The following is a 19,987-nucleotide window of genomic DNA, read 5'->3' on the forward strand; positions in this document are numbered from 1 at the left end:
CTAATTAATAGGCATCTTGGCCTTAACAATTAAATATAAATCAAAAACTTTGACTTTTTTTTGTAACATATATTAGTTAAGCGATACTGACACATATTTTATTAAAGCGATACTGACACGTTATGCTGCACAAGGAATTGTTTCCCTCAAAGCCCCCCGCAAAGCTGCCCCCAGCCCCCGCAAACCTGTGTTCACCTGACCCCCGACACAGCTAAATGTCCTTCTGAGCCGTTTCAGTGACGATGGGCTGGAGGCGACGCGATCCTTCCATAGGCTGTTACAAATGAAAACAGGCATTCAGCCTATGGAAGGATCAATCTGCCCCCAGCCCAACGTCACTGTAGCAACCCGGAAAATCCGTTGAGCGAGGCAGTAGCACACAGGTTCGCAGGGGCTGGGGGCAGATTTGAAGGGGGGGGCACGTTCCTATGATTTTTTCACAAACATAGTCAGTGCAAAAACAGTATTCATGCTGTGTGTTATGCATAGGTCATACAAAGAAATGTTAGAAGGAAATAATATCTACTTATTTGACCCATAAAGGCATAAGTCCATTTGTAGTTGTTTTCTCCTATAAAAGTAAATGAGTTTAAGAAAAGAAAAAAAGAAATATATTAACCAATGAGTGAACCAACATTGCATCTTATATCTCACATAAAACATTTTGAAAATGTTTGTCAAAATGACCAGCCAAGCTGTCTTACAGTGATAAATAAGTAAAGGTTGAGGTTGAAAAAGATTCCTAACTATAAATCTGATGAAAAGGCTCTAAGTATGTTTGTGAATGAGAAATAATATTTTTTTGTTATTTAAATGCCAATTGTAGAAATCCAGCTTCTAGACTGTAACCGTTTGGGACTATATAAATGTACAGTATATAAAAAAAACAACTTGTGTATATATACTATATAAAAAGGTAACGCTATGCCTTTTTTCTGATGCCTAATTGTGTATTAGTGAGCCTGATATTTGTCTCTAAATGTAACAGTGGAAAAATATGTACAAAATACACAATTTCACTATCTGTCATCTCTGCCTGCATACTGCCACTATCTCCTTAGATGATGCCTACACATGTGCATGTGCCTCTTGGCCTGTTAAAATATTACCTGCGAAAAAATGAATAATCTTGCAAAGATATTAACATTTAGATTTAAAGGAGTTGGTCACCATTAAGTTAACATGAAGTATGGTGTAGAGTAATTTGCAATTGATCTCCATTCTTTATTATTTGTTTTTTTTGTTTTTAATAATTTAACTTTTTGTTTGGAAACCTTCAAGCAGTTATTTGGTTATTAGTGTTCATATTACCTTAGCAACCAGGCATTGGATTGAAAACGAAACTGGTATATATAAATAGGAGAGGACCTGAATAGAAAAATAAGTACTAAAAAGTAATAATAAGTAACAAAAAAATTCCAGCCTCATAGAACAATAGGTTGTTTTGGCTTTTGGGCTCTGTGACCCCCATATGAAAGTTGGAAAGAATCAAAAGAAGGCAGCGGCATATAACAAAAAAGTAGAAAAGTTGCTTAGAATTGGGCATTCTATAACATATTAAACTTTAACTTAAAGGTGAACCTACCCTATCACCACCACCTATCATTTATAGGTGAGCCTGGAAGTTTAGACATAGTTTAGGAGGCCCTGTGTATTTTAAATCTAAAGAAATCCAAAAAACAAAAATGCTTTGCAAGCAATAAAATGTTAATAGCATATACACACACACACACACACACACACACACACACACACACACACACACACACACACACACACACACACACACACACACACACACAACTTAAGAATGTGTTCAGGAAACATAGGGCTCAGTGACTACCCTCAGCAGGGTTTTTAGTGCAGTGCTTCTTTTTCCCTCAAAGGGATTGTCAGCCTTGATCTTACTCCACACTTTCAGCCTCATTAGTTCTCAACTTGTAGCCATTTGTCAAGGTCTCCGCTTATTCCAGGACAGAATAGTTAACACCTTGGTTTATGCGACTCATTAAGAAAGCAAACAGGCGTCTGATAATTGCTTCTTGCCCAAATCTAATGCAGATTCAAGTCTTTTACCTCATCTTTCTCTATACTCTCTACCACCTTCTTCCCACACTTTCTTCTTCATGTTATTCTCTCATCTGGATAACTTTAATTATGGTTGAAGCATTTTATTTTATTTTCTGATTCCCCTTCGTCTTTTAGCTGACTTATTTTTTCTAGTATAAACTCATTCCTACGGAGACCTCTTGATCTTGTAGGGTGTTTGTGCAATGGTGGTGTAAAATACCATGAGTCATTGTAGATTAATTCAAAATTTTGTGTACAAGTTAAAAATTAACACTAACAAAATGTGAGCTAAAGCACCAACATACCACTGAAGAGGCTTATAACCCTCTTGGTCAGTAAAAACAGAAGTTCCCTGTAGAGATGAGGGAGCCACAATACCCGCAGCAGCAGTTAAATGATTCAAGAAGGAATTGGCTTTAAAGGAACATCGAAGGAAAGGTGTTTTTACTTGGAGGTGCCAAAAGTTAGGCACCCCCAAGTGATGCTATTTACTTACCTGACACATCGGGTCGGTGCTCCTATCAGCAGAAAATTGCAGCAGCCAGGGGTTCTTCCAGCAAGCACCATGGAGCGATAGTCATGCTGCTTCTTTCTTCAGATTTCCCAGGGCAGATGCATGTGTAGTAGAGCTGGAAGGCGACCGCTTAGTGGTGCTCGCTGGAATAACACTTGGGGATGCCTAACGTTTGGCACCCCAAGTAGAAAATGCCTTTCCTTTAAGCCCTCTGAAGGAGGGCTGTGAATGTTCTCATTCATCCAGGTTATGGTATAGCTTATGTAATTTTTTTCCCACATGAAGACGTTTCACTAATCATCAAAACAGGCCAAAACATCAAGTTTACACTTGAAGATATTCAAGATAACACATTAGTAAGAGTCAGAGAGGGCGGAAATCTGGAAATAGAGGTCTACAGAAAACCAACCCAAAGGACAGACTAAAAAGATTGTGCCGAATGGTAGTGATGAGCGAATTTCTCCCATTTTGCTTTGCTGAAAATTATGCGAATTTATTCACCCATCAATACTGATTGTGTTATTGAACTCTGGAAAGATCTTTATACAAGTCATTCTGACTTGAGAAAGCCAGTCAGATAAAAAGTGAAATGTCTTCAAGAGAAAAAAATACAGTTGATTTGACTTGATTAATCTGAAGGAAAAGTTTACCAGTGTGTAGGAAGTGGCATACTATGGTGTATGGGATATTATAGCTGAGACCCTTAGTTAAGATGATTATTCTGCACTTTGCAAAGATTATTTTCAGCTTTTTTTATTGTATGTATCCACATCTTTTGCATTCCTACTATATGCAATGTTGCACATTCTTACAATACTGAAAAATGAAAACGTGGAGAACAAATTCTGATCAATAAATATACAAATGCCATGTGATAAGGCAGGGATAACCAACCTTTTTTACCCGTGAGCCACGTTCAAATGTTAAAAAAAAAAAAGTTGGAGAGCAATGCAACAGTGTGAAAAAAATTCCTGGGGGTGCCAATTTTGGCAGCCTACAGAAGGCTCTGCTTGGCAGTACTAAGGGGTTTTATACAACCAAAACTTGACTCCAAGCCAGGAATTAAAAAATAAGCACCTGATTTGAGGCCATTGTGAGCAACATCCAAGGGGTTGATGAGCAAAATGTTGCTCACTAGCCACTGGTTGGGGATCACTATGCTAAGGGATATAGGAGGAAGGCAGTTCCTGCCCCATAGAGTCTTGTCTAAGTGGATTGATAATATACAAGCACAAATTGGATTCTCCTTCAAAATACATTTTCAATTGTCTCCGTTTAAAGGCTTGACTTGGTAAGCGTTCTATAAAAATACTTTGGATTGCAATAGGAGTGTTTTAGGTAAAAATGTGTCCTGTTTTAAAAGGCATATTTTGGAAACCTTTCCCTTTTTTAAGATGGGTCATTTTCAAAATGCACTTGTACTCTTTAGTCTAGAGCTGTCTTACATGACTGCATGGCATGGTGTACATAATAAGACATCCTTGGCCAGTAACAGTATCATGCCAGCGCTCGGTCTAACCCACATTCTGCAGTTGACCAGCTGCTATAAACAAAAAAAGCCGATATTTGTACATAGAGAGAGAAAAATTGCCAGTGCACATTAAAATAATTAATGCAAAAAATGAGGTGTTAGAACCACATTTTGGCCAAAATATGTAAGCTCGTATGCCACGTCAAGGGCTCTCATTGTATGCGAGTCCCACACTATCTAACGGCTATTAGTTTGTAGTGCATTTAAAATCATGTCCCACAGCAATCAATGTGACCAAGTAGTAGTAAGACCAAGCCCGTGAGTTAAGGGGAAGTGCACCATGGTCCTATTACTCAGTCACATTGTCTACTGATTTTAAATGCCCTACAAACTTAAAATGCTAATAGATAGTGTGGGAAGGGAATTATTCATTGGTGTATGTTTGTTGGCTTGAACTTAAAAGCTCCTTGCTATCTCACTAAAACTCCTGAGCTAAGGGTAACTGCACAATGGTCTTACTACTCAGTCACACTGGTTGATGGGGGACTTGATTTTAAATGCACTAATTGGGACTTGATTTTAAATGCACTAATATTTTAAACGCGGGCGAATTTTTTCAGAGTCAAACGCTTGAATCGAATTCGATCAAACTTGATTCGAGTTTTTTCTTGGATCAGCAAATTGCTAACTGGACCTCTCCCAGTGACTTATACAGCAATTCGGCAGGCTTTAGGTGGTGAATAGTCGAATATGAATTCTTAAAGGTCCAGAGTACAATGAATTTAGAAAAACTAATTTTAATCACTTTAAAAACTCTAATCGCGTTTGGATAATTCCCTAGTTGAATTTGACAGATTTCACCATAAAAAAATTTTTTAAAAAATTTGAATTCAAATTTTCAATTCGACCCTTAATCTTACTCACAGGCATAGTTACATGTCTTCTTAGCACAGATATCTTTTTAGGATGAATCCTCTCCATGTTCTAAACTAGTTAAATGTCAGAATGGAAACTGTTTGCATCAGATATCTGTGTGTTCCCATATTTATGAAAATGCGATCAATTTTGACCAAGGAATAAGGAGACCTGGAGTAGATCTTTACTTTATCTCTGCTAGTCACATCCGATTTTTTTAAACGTTTCAACTACAAATGCTAAGAAGTTGGCATCGTCTGGCAATATGATGTCATTCCTTAAGGGCTGTTGTGCCACATTGCCTTTAGGCACTCATGACTCTAAACCGCATCACAATAACAATTAAAATCTAATGTTCTTATAAGATTATATTTTTACAGAAATTCTAACACATCCCTCTTAACCCTTTCAATATAATTCACAAATTAACCGAAGCGCTTATGCACCTTGTGTCTTATCAGATCACCTGGAGTAACATTCATTTGTAATTGTGTAGTAAAACATGACTACAATAGTTCTAGCAGTTTTCTTTTACTAGTCATCTCATGCCACCTGCTGGTGACTTTATGGAAATCTGTTGCGTTGAGTTGGTATATCATTCTTTAAAAGCAAATTCATATATCGTCTGATATTTGTAAAAGTATGTAAACTTTTAAAGCAAATAGCCAGCAATAAATAGTTCATATTTCAGACTATCTGCTTGGAAATGATTACTAAATGCCCCATGCCTATGTGTCGGCTACATATTTAGAAAAATCATTTTTCTGGTATTGCGTTAAGTATTGGGCAGAGTTACGCTACACCCATAAACACTGCACAATCTTACCTACTAGAGGCGTGATAGAACTGTTATATGGAGGCAGAAGTTAACTCAATGTATTGCTAGTTTCATATAGACAGCCGAGTCAATTAACTTTATATAGAGCAACGAAATATGCTTTTTTTGTTGTTGTCACAGTGTTTATGTGGTCTTTTATTGGAGGCAGCCCCAAAACTGCACATTTATCTAATAGCATTCAAGTGTTTGCACAATGCTATAATTGCTATTAGGTTGCTGTGTTTGTGTGCATTCCAACATACAAAGCAAATCTATTCTGCTTTTGCAAATATATTCACTGCTTCCCTTTGTGTTTGCTTACAGATTGGTGGAAGAATTCATGTTACTTGCAAATATGGCAGTGGCGCATCACATATATCGCCAGTTTCCAGACAAGGCTTTGCTGCGCCGGCACCCCCCTCCACAAACCAAGATGCTCAATGACCTTATCGAATTCTGTGATCAAATGGGACTGCAGCTGGATTTCACTAATTCTGGGACTTTGCATGTAAGTTAAAGGGGTTCCTTGGGTGCAAATTCCCCTAGCAACCATGCACTGATTTGAATGAGACATAGGAATATGAATAGTAGAAGACCCAAACAGAAAGACGATTAATACAAAGTAGCCATAAAAATACATTTGTCGCTTTACAGAGCATTTGTTTTTAGATGGGATCACTGACCCCCATTTGAAAGCTGGAAAGAATCAGAAGAAAAAGACAAATAATTTAAAACTATAAAAAAAGAAGAAGAATTGAAAAGTTGCTTAGAACTGGCCATTCTATAACATACTAAAACTTAACTGAAAGGTGAATAACCCCTTTAAGGCATTAAAGGCAAAGCAAATCTAAATATATGACCATATACAATGTCTTTCTATACTGGCAAGTGTAAACAAGTTATTGATTCCATGATACCCTATGATCTTTTTTGTGGCAGCCAATCTTGTTGAAACCATTACTTCTCATCTCTGCTGCCCTGCTAAGTTAATGTATTCCTGGCTTGTTTGTGTTTAGAGACCAAGTATCAAGTCAAGCACCATGAAGACTTCACTTATATGAGTGCAGCAGGAATAAGATGCAGTCAGCTCTTGTTGTTGCCTTTTCCACGTTATGGTATTTAATGTAAATCAAATGATGCAGGGGTGATGCAGTGAAGCTGGAAAGGTGAAAGCATTAACAAGGGGTTATTAAAAGTGCCTAATGTTTTAGTAAATTTTAAGTGCGATTGGATTAGATAAAGGTTAGTATATTGCTAGAAGCAGTTAGAATTATATAGCAATTTTTGTAATAGCAAATATGTTATCTAAAAAAATAATGTACAGCGTTCCTGCTAGAAAGATGCTTACATTATGTCAGTAATTCAAACTCATACTGTGATCTTTGATATTAGACATTAATAAAGGTTCAGGTAATGATTGAAACATTGAGAAAAACAATTAAGGTTACTGTTGAGAACAGTAATTCAATATTATGGCTCGAATGCCATGCATTTTTAAAAGAGCTGCACATGCCAAGTACCTACAGGACAGTAGCTGATTTATTTGCTGTTAACTGATAGCATGCTAATATTGGAGAATTCTGGTTGAACACAGCCAGCTTCACCCCATGTTGTTACACAGACATTCTAAAAACATTTGTTTTTCTTTTCAGAAAACTTTGAATGATCACTTTGGAACAGATGAATACTCTACTGCGCGTAAGGAGGTCCTGACCAATATGTGTTCTCGGCCCATGCAGGTATAGCTTTTCACTGGAAGATTATTTAGGGTTTATGTGAAAAAGGGATGTCAGATTGTTGCACTTTAATCCATACTTTTTGAAGTTTAGAGCTTCTGTTTATCTGCAAAAATGTGTTTTTCGAATTGAAGATTTACTTGGATACATCATTTAGGGGCATATTTATCAATAATCGAATTTGTGAGTTGTGTGAGGGTTTTTCTACCTCGGATAAACTGAAATTTCATATACATCTTTATGGAAAAATCTGAATGTCAAAAACTCGCATGAAAAACAATGGGAGGAAAAAAACTCATGTCCTGAAAAACCTTGAATTGATCAAATTTATGTCCTGAAAACTCAAATTGATCGAGTTTTTGGATAAAAGACCAATTTTTACATTTGAATTGTCTACCTTTTTTTTCTTATTAACTTAAGACATTTGAGTTTTCAAAAATATAACTCAAATGTGTGAGTTTGGGTTCAAAAAAAATTTGGATTGTATAAAAAAAATCACAATAGATTTTTAATAAATCTATCCCTAAATGTAGTGTAAGATCAGTGCTGATATTTCTGCATCTGTCCACATAACATAAATCCATAACCTAGTAGTGGACATTTAATTAAACTGTTTTTTTTTTTTGTGTGCCTGGAAGCAACATGAGCCACTATGTAAATACGGTTAAAAAAGAATTTTTGTACAGTCTCCACTAATTATTGGTGTATTTTTTATAAACGAATCATTCTTTGTCCCTGATGTTATACATTTGGTTTCTCTGTCTAATGAAATAAATGGAGTTGTTTCTGGATGACCCTCTCTAGTCATGCTACAAAATCTTGTTCCCCTTATGTTGAACAATGCTACTCTACAGAACATTTTATTATACCCTTTGTGATGAGTTTTACTGGTTAGAATATACAGACATTTTTAAATATAGAATTTTCATGTCAGAACATATAAACTAATCTTTAATTTGTTTGTGAACTAAATCTTGAATTATTTTATCAATAAAACTTTATTTCAATTGGATAATATCTCAAACCACCCTTACTCTTATTTAGACTTTAAAATGTTGCATGTTAGCATGTGTTTTAATTGGGATATAACTCCAATAGGTTTCAGGTTTTATTTAGTTAACTTTGGAAGAGATTGTATATTACCACCTTTAACAAATTAAACATTTTTCTATTCATGTGATTTAAAACTGTACCAGTGTCAGAATAAAACATAGAACTTGGTCTATAATAAAATGAAATATCCAGATATTAGGTGCTTTAAAAACAAAATCCTTTGATACTGAATAAAGTATACATAAAAATATTTTATTTTAACGTGTTCTTGCCTACCTTTTGCATTTTTAAAGAGGCAGACATTGTAGTTAAAGGGCAGGGCACATGGAACACTTTTAAGATAAATGTTGTGCTTTGTATAAACTAGTGGTAAGACTCACATATTCCTTCCCTTGTAGATGGCACTATATTTCTGCAGTGGAGCCCTGAATGACGAAACACAGTTCCATCACTATGCACTGAACGTCCCTCTGTATACTCACTTTACTTCCCCTATACGGCGTTTTGCTGACATAATAGTTCATCGGCTCCTTGCAGCATCACTAGGTGAGTGTAATGTTTAATTTGTTTGTATTAAAGAACTATGCATCTGAAGATCTCTGGGTCCATCAACAATAATAATGAATTAGGAATAAGCAGAGATCAGGATTGGCAGTTCATTCTTTTGCTTATAGGAACACCCTTCCTCTTACAGATTTTTTGAGCTGGTGCCCTGCTAATAATTGCTAATGGTGCCTTTATGCTCTGTTACTGCCTAATACTCTTACAAGAATAATAGGCTGCTTGATGTTACAAACAATCTCTTCTTGCTTAAACTTGTCTTTTGGGATATAGGCCAGTACACCAAAGTTCCCACTGAATGTATCCATTGATGCAAGAGACAGGTTCTTTAACATATTTCATCTTAAATTGGCTTGTATAGCACATTGGACTCTCTTATAGTTAGTTTTTCAACTTAACTTTACAGTTATTAAATGGGTTGTTTACCTTCAAACTCTTTTTTTTCAGTTCAGTTGGTTTCAGACAGTTCACCATAAACAAAGACTTTTTCCAATTACTTTCTATTTTCAGTTTCTGACAGTTTTTTAATATTGAAGTGTAAAGTTTCATTTTTCACCTTCTAAAGCCGCTGGGGGGGGAGCGTCAAATCTATAATTGTTTTAAATTGATACATTTATGTTATATTTGTCCCTGCTGAGCAAAATCCCTGCGTTCCATTAAAGGCAGCTAGAATTAGAATTGATACAATAGTTGCTAATATTCCACAGATACTGCTGAGAAATTTATCAACTAAATGTAGCAAATTTTAACAGTTCAGAATGCACCTGGATCACTGAGCTGCCAGACTGAAACACCAGAGACAAGAACTTAAACATTAAACTTAAATTTTGGGAAAACAGTAACAAATAAAAGATGGAAAGCAATTTAATAACATCTTTGTTTATGGTGAGCAAAAGAAAAAAACTCAACTGAAAAAAGTGTTTGGAAGGTGAACAACCCCCAAGCACTGTGGAACTGTTAGGGATAACACATTACTTAGTTAAGGCGGCCATAGACACAAAGATCCTATCATACAAATCGAGGATTCGTACGATTTTTGGACTGTATGTGGAGAGTCCCGACATTTTTCGTCCGGCGGAGATCGGTCGTTTGGTCGATCGGACAGGTTTGATTTTGTCCCGACCGTCCCGCCGGAGCCCATTGCGCTCTCATCGTAATCCAATCGTTCAGCCGTAGGGCCAAACGTTCAGATTACCCTCATATAGCCATGCCTGTTAGGGGCATATCGGGGAAAGATCGTCTCGTTTGGCCACCTTTAGTCTTGCGTAGACTTTTATTTTCCTAATAATCTTCAGTAAAACACATTTACTCAAGTAATTATGTACAGTAATAGTTTATCTGTAATTTATATTCACAAGACAATAACATTTAAAATGAAACCTTTCGCAAGTATGGTAGCTGTCTACATATTACATAGTTACATAGTTAAATTGGGTTGAAAAAAGACAAAGTCCATCAAGTTCAACCCATCCAAATAAAAACCCAGCATCTATACACACACCCCTCCCTACTTTCACATAAATTCTATATACCCATATCTATACTAACTATAGAGTTTAGTATCACAATAGCCTTTGATATTCTGTCTGTCCAAGAAATCATCCAAGCCATTCTTAAAGGCATTAACTGAATCAGCCATCACAACATCACCTGGCTTTTTTCTCTTTTCTTGATCTGGGGTAATAGAATGTGCCCAATGAAGAAGAAGCTGAAGGAAACATACTGAAGGGTAGAGATGTTCAAAACCTGCAGTGAAGAGAGCTCTCTCAACACATACACTTAAAAATAGCTTTACTTTATCTTGAATAATCGCCCCTTATTGTAATTTATAAAGATAATAGAAGTCATACACTTGAAAGCTCGAAAGTCAGAAGAACCTATAAAAAAACAAATAAATATTGAAGACCAATTGAAAGGTTTGCCTAGAATTGGCTATTCTATAACATACTAAAAGTTAATGTAAAGGTGAAACACCCCTTTAAGATCTATATGTTTCAAGCTGAAGTTGGTATTGTGCACCACACTTTGGCTAGAGCATAACCTTTATTGCCGCTACATAAAAACCTAATGCATATTTGTGTTTGTGTGTATAGGATCAGGAAATTTTTTATGCAGAAAGCTACTGGGATGACATTTCCCGGTTTATTTGTTTCCATTCTTTATTTGCTTCTTTGTATTGAAATGTAATTTGGTACTTTGCATTTATGCATAGACCCCACTAGGTGTTGCTGTTGTATCTTAACATGTGTCCTTCTGCAAGTGACTGCTTATTTGTTCTCTCTTGCTATTCACTTATCATATGTTACAACATTTTAGAAGTAAGCTGAGTTTTCTGGGGATGTACTGGGATATGGGTAAAACAAACAAGAACTTATGATGTATTGTGTCAAATGATACTGAACAACGTTTTGGAGACATGCCTCTGATAAACGTGTACACCCCAAAACATTATTCCGTTGTCTTTTGACACAATAAACCAAAGGGGCATGTCCTTGTTGCCATTTGTGTCAGGGTACTATAATTTCTTTTGCTGTTACAGGGGAGTGCTGTCTTCCCAGCATTCATGTCTCCCTATAGTACCATGCACCAGGCATTAATAGTTCTAAAAGCACATGACTTACATGTACAGGTAAAATGTCCATGTAAAATTATGCAATAACATAATATAATTATGTTATTGCATCATAACCGTTTAAAAGCAGGGAAAATAGGGAAGAAATTAGTTAATTTAATTCTGTGTATGTTGTTAAATGTAAAAAAAAAAAAAAAAGAACATAAATGTAAAAATGGCACCTGCTATGAAAATGATCATTTTACCAGAGCTGAATTTAAACATGCTGCCAAAAGTGTTTCCTGCCATTATTGGATGTGTCATTATCGTGTGTACCATTTTCCCTTTCAGGATGTGGACCCCATCTGAAAACCTCAAAAGAGATAATCCAGAAACAAGCTGATCATTGTAATGACCGCAAAACAGCATCCAAGCGAGTGCAGGAACTGAGTGCAGAGCTTTTCTTTTCTGTCTTTGTAAAGGTAAGATCAGAGAAGGCAATATACACACCATAAGCATTGGGCTGATATACAGATGCAGCCACTTTGGTTTGTCTGTTTGACACAGAATAACTAAACACAGATATCCCATTTATCTCATTTAACACAGAAAACTGCGTCACAACATGCCATCTAATTAAGGCATTCACCATTGTTCACAATGGTGCTTTGGTATGCTAATGGAAAGGTTAAATGCATTAAATGAGTTAAGATGACTTTAGATAACGCAGTTTCTTCAATTAACCATGAGTCATGACGCATTTATCTCACAAATCCAAGTGGCTTCATCTGTAGGATGAGTTACTATTGCTTCTAGGTCAGTGGCCTGCAATAGGACTTACTACAATATTCTACACAGATGCTTCACAGCACCCTCCTTCATATGCTAAAGCATCTATAGTCAGTTCAAGATGCAGATGCATTACAGCACTATTAAACCACAATGTGACTTTGTGTACTGAATGAGGAATTTTGCTTGGTTCCTAATATGCACATGCAATAGCAAACATGACATGCTGGATGGAACAGAGAGAGTTGCTTAAGATAGAAAGTTTCATCATTTGCTGATCGAGTCCTGCAAACAATACAGCCTGTCCGATTGGACTAAGTTGACTCCCTATTCCTCAAGCTGCGGTTCCCCCTGACCAGTGTAATATTTTTAGCCTTAACAGCTTGGTAGGTTCCCCGCCTTATATTTTACAAAACTAGGTAAATAGATAGGCTGTGCCAAGTAAAAAATGTTTCTAATAGAGTTAGTAAGCCAAAATGTAATGTATAAAGGCTGTGCCATATCTTCTGCTCTCCACCTCTCACTAACTCATCTGGCCAAGAAAGACCGTTATGTGAGAATGCTGTTTATAGACTTAAGCTCAGCATTCAATACCATCATCCCTCAAAAGCTGAGCGGCAAACTAAGCGAGCTGGGATTGAGCACCTCTTTGTGCAATTGGATCATGGACTTTCTGTCAGAGAGGCCTCAGTCTGTTCGTATCGGCGACAGCGTTTCCAGCTTCAGATTGAGCACAGGAGCTCCTCAAGGATGTACACATTGCTGACACATGACTGCATAGCTAGACACAGCTCAAACCACATCATCAAGTTCGCCGATGACACGATTGTGGTGGGGCTCATCAGCCACATGACGAGTCGGCGTACAGAGATGAGATTCAGCAGCTGGTGGTCTGGTGCAGTGAGGACAACCTGTCACTGAATGTGCATAAAACAAAAGAGATGATCGTTGACTTCAGGAGAACTCGCCCTGCTCACACACCACTCAACATCAACGGTTCCACGGTAGAGACAGTAAAGAAAACCAAATTGCTGGGAGTCCACATCTCTAAAGACCTCACCTGGACCACCAACACCGCTTCCATCACCAAAAAGGCTCAGCAGCGTCTTCACTTCCTATGACGACTGAAACGGGCCAGCCTTCCGCCTCCCACCCTCACAGTGTTCTACAGGGGCACCATAGAGAGCGTCCTGACGAGCTGCATCTCTGTCTGGTACAGTAGTGCCATTGCAGCTGACCGGAAAAGTCAACAGTGGACTGTCAGAGCAGCTGGCAACATCATTGAAGTGGCTCTTCCATCACTGCAGGACACCTTCCACAAGTGCTGTGCAAGAAAGGCCTCCTGCATTGCACTGGACTCCACACACCCCTCACACGGACTGTTCACGCTGCTCCCATTCGGGAGACGCTTTCGCAGCATTAAAGCCGGAACAACCAGACTGCGCAAAAGCTTTTTTCCACAAGCTATCAGACTCCTAAACTCACTGCCTGCCCTCCCACTTAACTTTGTGAACTGTTAATTTATTTGCACAATTCTAAAGGTTTACACATGTATATATCCAATTTCTGCCTATATCGATTCTGCCATATTTATTGTGTATTCTAAGTGCCTTTTTGTGATATGTACTAGCTGGAGCCACCTCGTCTCGTCTCACTGTGTATTCGTATACTGTTGAGATGACAATAAAGTTGACTTTGACTTTGATTTTGGAGTGACTGGATGTTTAACATAATAGCCAGAACAATACCCTGCTTTTCATCTCTAACTCTGACAGGGACATTAAGGGACATAACTTTTCGGTGAGTTTGCAATTGATCCTTAGGTTGCAGCTCGGATTCAAACAGTTATGACCCATGTGGCCCCCCTCAAGTCACTAATTGGTTACTGCCCGGTAACCAATTAGTGGAAACCAAGAGAGCTGCAAAGCAGGAAATAGTGTCCTGCAGTCACTCCAGCCTTTATACATTACATTTTTGACTAACTATATTGGAAATGTGTATTTTTATTTTGCACAGCCTATCTTATTTACCTAGTTTTTAATTTTACACTGAACAATTCCTTTAAAACACCAAACAGATATATTTGCTTGATTAATGTTCTTTCTTACTACCATTTTTTCTGCAGGAATGTGGCCCCCTGGAGTCAGAGGCCATGGTTATGGGAGTCCTTAATGAAGCTTTTGATGTTATTGTGCTTAGATTTGGGGTCCAGAAGCGCATATATTGTAATGTAAGTAAGAAAAACTGAAGCATAACACTTGCCCAGTAATGCAATAGGGAACTATTGGTTGATAATATTAAATGGACTTGGTTTCTTATTTATTTTGGTTTTTAATAAAACTTAACCTTTTCGTTATTCTCCTGCCTATAAAGCAAGCTCCTGCTATTATATACTGCATCACATATGCATTTAGTTACATTTCAGCATTTTAGCAACTTTTCAGTTACTTTCTTTTGATAGTTTTTTTTAATTATTTACCACCTTTCTCTGCCAATTTCCAACTTTTAAGTGGGGATCACTGACTCCTGGCAGACAAAACATCTATTACTCGGTGAAGCCTCGATTGTATTGTTAGTGCTGCACTTTATTACTTATTACAGAGCTGCAAAATATGTTGGAGCTTTATAAATACATGTTAATAATAATAATATTTTTATTCAAGCCTTCCCTTATTTATTCCAATCCGTTATTCCACCCACTTTCTGGTTGGGAGGGTAAATTTGACCCTAACAACTAGATAGCTGCTGCATTTGCAAACTGGAGAGCTGCTGAATAAAAAGCTAAATAGTTCAAATTCCATAAAAAATAAATAAAGGCCAGTTGCAAATTGTATGAGTATCGCTGTGTGCATCATATTAAAAGTTAGTTCAGACTATAGATCAAGAACCCTGCCAGACAATCTAGCTATTTGCTGGTTGATTTAACAAAATCAATGCAGTCCAGATAAGGGAATTTTTCAGTGATACTACACTGGGTCCTGGTAGTGTTTGGGCAATTTTTCTGCCAATTTACCTGTCCTAGACCAGTGCAATACCGGTAACCATGCTTCTCCATAGAAGGTAGCCTGTATAAAAGAGTGCTTGGGTTCATGACTAGCCATTCTATTTGTTGGGGGTATTTAACAAATTGGCACACCTCAGTGAATGACTCTTGTCGTGTAAGTATACAACACAATTCTTACTGATATGCAAGCAGCTTTATTCAGGGACTGTCTGTATTGCATTGAATTATCCACCTGAGACAGCCTGGGGGCCATAACATGCGCAGCTATTCTCTGTGTGTGCAGAAAAGGGTGGGATCTTAGTACAAGTTCAGCTGCTACTTACAGAAACTCATTACTTTCTCTACTCCTATTATTCTTCCAGAGCCTTCCTCTTGTTAATTCACATTATAAACAGGTCGGGAAAAGACCTGAACTGACACTGCTTTGGGAACCAGAACAGAAAGGAGAGGAACCTGTGCGACAGGTAAGCAACTTCACTTATATATACATTTCTAACTGCTCTGGTTAAACTTATCTGTTTGCTTCAAAAACACTACAGGCCAAGGATCTAATGTCCGGAAATCCGGTATCCAGAAAGCAACCGAATTATGGAAAGGCCATATCCCATAGACTCCATTATAATCAAATAATTCACATTTAAAAAAAAAATAATTTTCTCTATAATAAAAAAACGATACCTTGTATTTGATCCCAACTAAGATATAACTGATTCTTATTGGAGGCAACACCAGCCTATTGGGTTTATTTAATGTTTAAATTATTTTTTAGTTGACTTAAAGTATGGAGATCCAGATTATGGAAAGATCCATTATCCAGAAAACCCCAAGTAAAGAGCATTCTGGATAACAGGCCCATACCTGTACTATAGTTTATATAAACATGCTGCCTTGTAGCAATGGAGGCAATTGAAATAGTGCTAAATGGCAAATGATGTATAACAAATAACCTCTGTAGAACACCATTACATTCTACGTATCTGATTTTAATGGCTGCCCCCACAGATACACAGCAGCTTATTTATTTAACTATAGTTGTGTTTCTGAAGCAAACATGCCAGTTACCAGTGATAACAGTACATTACATATTAATTACTGTAAAACTTTATCATATGCATTTACTGTTCCTTTAAGGGCAGGGGCACATGGGCAGATACGGGGGGATTTAGTCGCCTGGCGACTAATCGCCTCTTCTTTGGGGCAACATCTACTCGAACTGCCTTCCCCCTGCCTTCCGACAAAAATGGCAAACTGACAAACTGCCTGTGGCAATGCACTCGCGGCGCTTTGATTTCCGAAGTCACCCAAAGTTTCCTCGTGAGGCAACTTCAGACGACTTCGGAAATCGAAGAGCCGCAAGTGCCATTGCTCCACGTTTTCTCATTATAGCAGGCGGAAGGCAGTGGGAAGGCAGTTCGGGGAGATTGTCGCCCCGAAGAAGAGGCGATTAGTCGCCAGGCGACTTAATCTCCCCAAATCTGCCCGTGTGCCCCTGCCCTAAAAAGCAGTTGCAGCATCTTATTTGATTTTCCCTATAGGTTTCCTAAAACAAACATGAACAGCTGAACATACATTTACTCTATGTATTGATACCATAAGAATCTGCTTACATGTGTATCTGGGTCTACTAAAAAAGAAGATAATTATGCATGGTTTCTCCTTTTCATTTCTCCCCCCTGGAATCTGCAAAGCCACTGTTTATTAGTATGGAAGTGTACCTTGTAATTACTTTCTAGAACAGGCATGAGATTGCTTATCAGAAAACCTTTTATCAGAAAGCTCTGAATAAGTGGAAGGCCATCTTCTAGCCGTCATTTTAAATTCTGGTTTTTTTTTTAATAATAAATTTTCTGCTCTGTCTAGGCATAGCATTTATAACTTTTATTATAATTTACAGCACCTGCATGTTACACAGCAGTTTCCAAGAATTTATTCACATGGGCCTTACAATCAATTTACAAACGAGCATTAGAGGAAAACACAGATTCATTATGTTACAGGGAACCTATTCTGTCTTTTCAATAATACGCTACAATGGATGTACATTTTGAAGAGGTCCTTCCTTTATTTTATTGTGTTTCACAGCAAAATAGAAAAGCTAATTGTTGAAGAATCATCAAAAGATGAGACTTTCTCCTTGGCCTTTGTCACTGATCAGGGATAGTGATTCATTCCATGGACTGTTCAGCAGCAGCTGCTACAAGAACACACAGAGGGTGCCCCAACCAAACAAACACATATTTACACAGTATTGTTCTAATGTACTTGCCTCTGTAGAATGGTTTCTGATGTTTCTCTATTGAAGAAGGTTTTTGCAGAATTTTCTTATTTTGAGGAAGTTTAAAGCAATGTTTGTTTTATAAATCTTGACAGGCTGCTTACTGATGTTGAAGAGTACTTTATCTCTTCCTTAGGTAATCAGTATTTTCACGCTTGTGGAGGTGGTCCTCAAGACAGATAATGTGCCCCTAAAGTACACAGCGCTACTGAAAAGACCAGAGGCCGAGTGACTGCAGTTTGAAGAGCATGGGAAATGTTTCAATGCCGGTAGCAGTGCTGCTATACAATGAATTTTCCATTACAATGGATTACATTTGTCATTTCAAGGGGGAGACACATTTTCTAAGTAATTTCTGGTGTGCCATTGATTAAAATGTGTGTAAATGTCTTAGATGCTGGTAACTCTGTCTGTAGATCCATAGAAAGAAGAATTGAGGCTATGGATTATTGCATAATTTTAATTTACTTTTTAAATGAAGTTGGATCAGTTTGACCAACTAAATCAATAGCCAGAAGCTCTTTGGCCTTCTTATAAGTTCTTCCCTAATTCATAAGCCCTTGCCAACATGTAAGCAGTAGGTAACTGGCATAAGAACTTTTTAATTTTTTTCAGTATTTTTAGGCCTGAAAAGCAGCTATTAATTTTAAGACACTGAATTTTTCTCTGAATGAACTCATGGCTGGCACCATATCAGAGTAACGTTTTAGTTAAACTGTACCAAATGATACTTAATTTATGCTTTTTTTTTTAATCTTGTTCTAGTTTTTTCCACTTACTCCTAGTAATCAGATTTGTAAATGAAAGATGCGTTTGCATGTGTATTTTTCATTGAAAGATGCAAAAGTCAGTGGCTCTCATTTCGTGGGAAGTTGGTTGACATGGGTAACTGCCTGTGAGCAAATTTGCCCAACATTAGTAATGACCCCACTGTTGCCTTTGGCAGTTACTTTTGATCTTAATGTAGTGAGACCAGATTATCACACAGTCCATCCCTGGAGTAATCTTGTCTCACAATTCTTGTATCTCAACTCCACCCTTCAATAAAGCAATGTTTTCCGTGTATGTTTGCCTAGTTTGTGTTCTCATATCTCAAGTACACAAGAACGATGCATGCTGTTTCTCATGGCTCCAGGAATGCCGTCACCCAGCCAAAGGTGTCTTGTACTATAATCTAAAACTGCCACACACACATCCCATTTACAGCAGTGTTGAAATTGTTCGCAACTGGGGTTCAAATGACACACAAAGATTTGATTTTGTGGATATTCTCATTAGTGAAATTTGGGTTTTTAACAGTGGCACTTTTTATCTTTTCTAGGCATCAACAATCATAGTTTGTTTTCTGATTAACAGGTCATTTCGTGTTTGTAGCCAAATAATATTAAGTTAGTCATTTGCATATCAGAAGCATCATTTTAATATCAATAATATATGGAAATACAGTTAGGTCCATAAATCTTTGGACAGAACTTTTTTTCTAATTTTGGTTCTGTACATTACCACAATGAATTTTAAATGAAACAACTCAGATGCAGTTGAACTGCAGACTTTCAGCTTTAATTCAGTGCACAAAAGATTGCACAAAAATGTGAGGAACTAAAGCCTTTTTTTTTTTTTTTTTTTTTTAACACAATCACTTCATTTCAGGGGCTGAGAAGCAATTGCCCATAAAATCCAGGATACCCAAAACCCCCATTAAATAATGTCACCACATTAGTGGAGTATAGTAGCAATACAATTGGTACTGAATGATGATAAATATATATGTATTTGCGCAGACCCCACTAAGCTTCATGCATGTTTCACGCTGGGGCTGTTTATTAACATAGGTACATCAGTGTGGTTACCAGGCGCAATCAGTCAACTACTGTACAAAGAAAGCTTGGCACACGTTGAAATAACCTGTGGCAACGTCACCAAATGACAGATTATTGCCTGCTTCAGCCACCACCGAGCTTATTGGGATGTGTATGGGGCCCTTGGACGGCTTCCTTGATGGATACCTGCCCGAAAATCAGGCAGATGTCAATCAAGCAGAAGTCGATCAGGCAGGTTTACAAGAACCCATCGGATCGGTTCGTGGGCATATCGGGAAGAGATTAACTTGTTTGGCGACCTCGCCAAATGAGCGGATCTCTGCATGTATGGCCTGCTTACGTTCAGCTTCTCAACAACTGCTCAAAGCCCACTGAGCATGTGCGTGTCACAGACACTCCTAACAGAATCCA

At 37.6% G+C, this 19,987-nt stretch overlaps 1 protein-coding gene across 3 annotated transcripts in view; it reads left to right on the forward strand.

The window, feature by feature from the left end:
- Positions 1–18,821, forward strand: part of dis3l2.S (DIS3-like exonuclease 2) — a 203,490-nt gene extending 184,669 nt beyond the window's left edge. For all 3 annotated transcript variants that reach the window (XM_018265604.2, XM_018265606.2, XM_018265603.2), the window contains 7 exons: positions 6,112–6,295; positions 7,440–7,526; positions 8,975–9,122; positions 12,040–12,170; positions 14,603–14,707; positions 15,844–15,945; positions 17,893–18,821. In XM_018265604.2, the coding sequence (XP_018121093.1) occupies positions 6,112–6,295; positions 7,440–7,526; positions 8,975–9,122; positions 12,040–12,170; positions 14,603–14,707; positions 15,844–15,945; positions 17,893–17,988 (853 nt within the window). In that variant the 3' untranslated portion in view covers positions 17,989–18,821. The remainder of the gene's footprint in view (positions 1–6,111; positions 6,296–7,439; positions 7,527–8,974; positions 9,123–12,039; positions 12,171–14,602; positions 14,708–15,843; positions 15,946–17,892) is intronic.
- Positions 18,822–19,987: the final 1,166 nt, after the last annotated feature.

Source organism: Xenopus laevis, chromosome 5S (genome assembly GCF_017654675.1).
Source record: "Xenopus laevis strain J_2021 chromosome 5S, Xenopus_laevis_v10.1, whole genome shotgun sequence".
Classification (NCBI taxonomy): Eukaryota; Metazoa; Chordata; class Amphibia; order Anura; family Pipidae; genus Xenopus; species Xenopus laevis.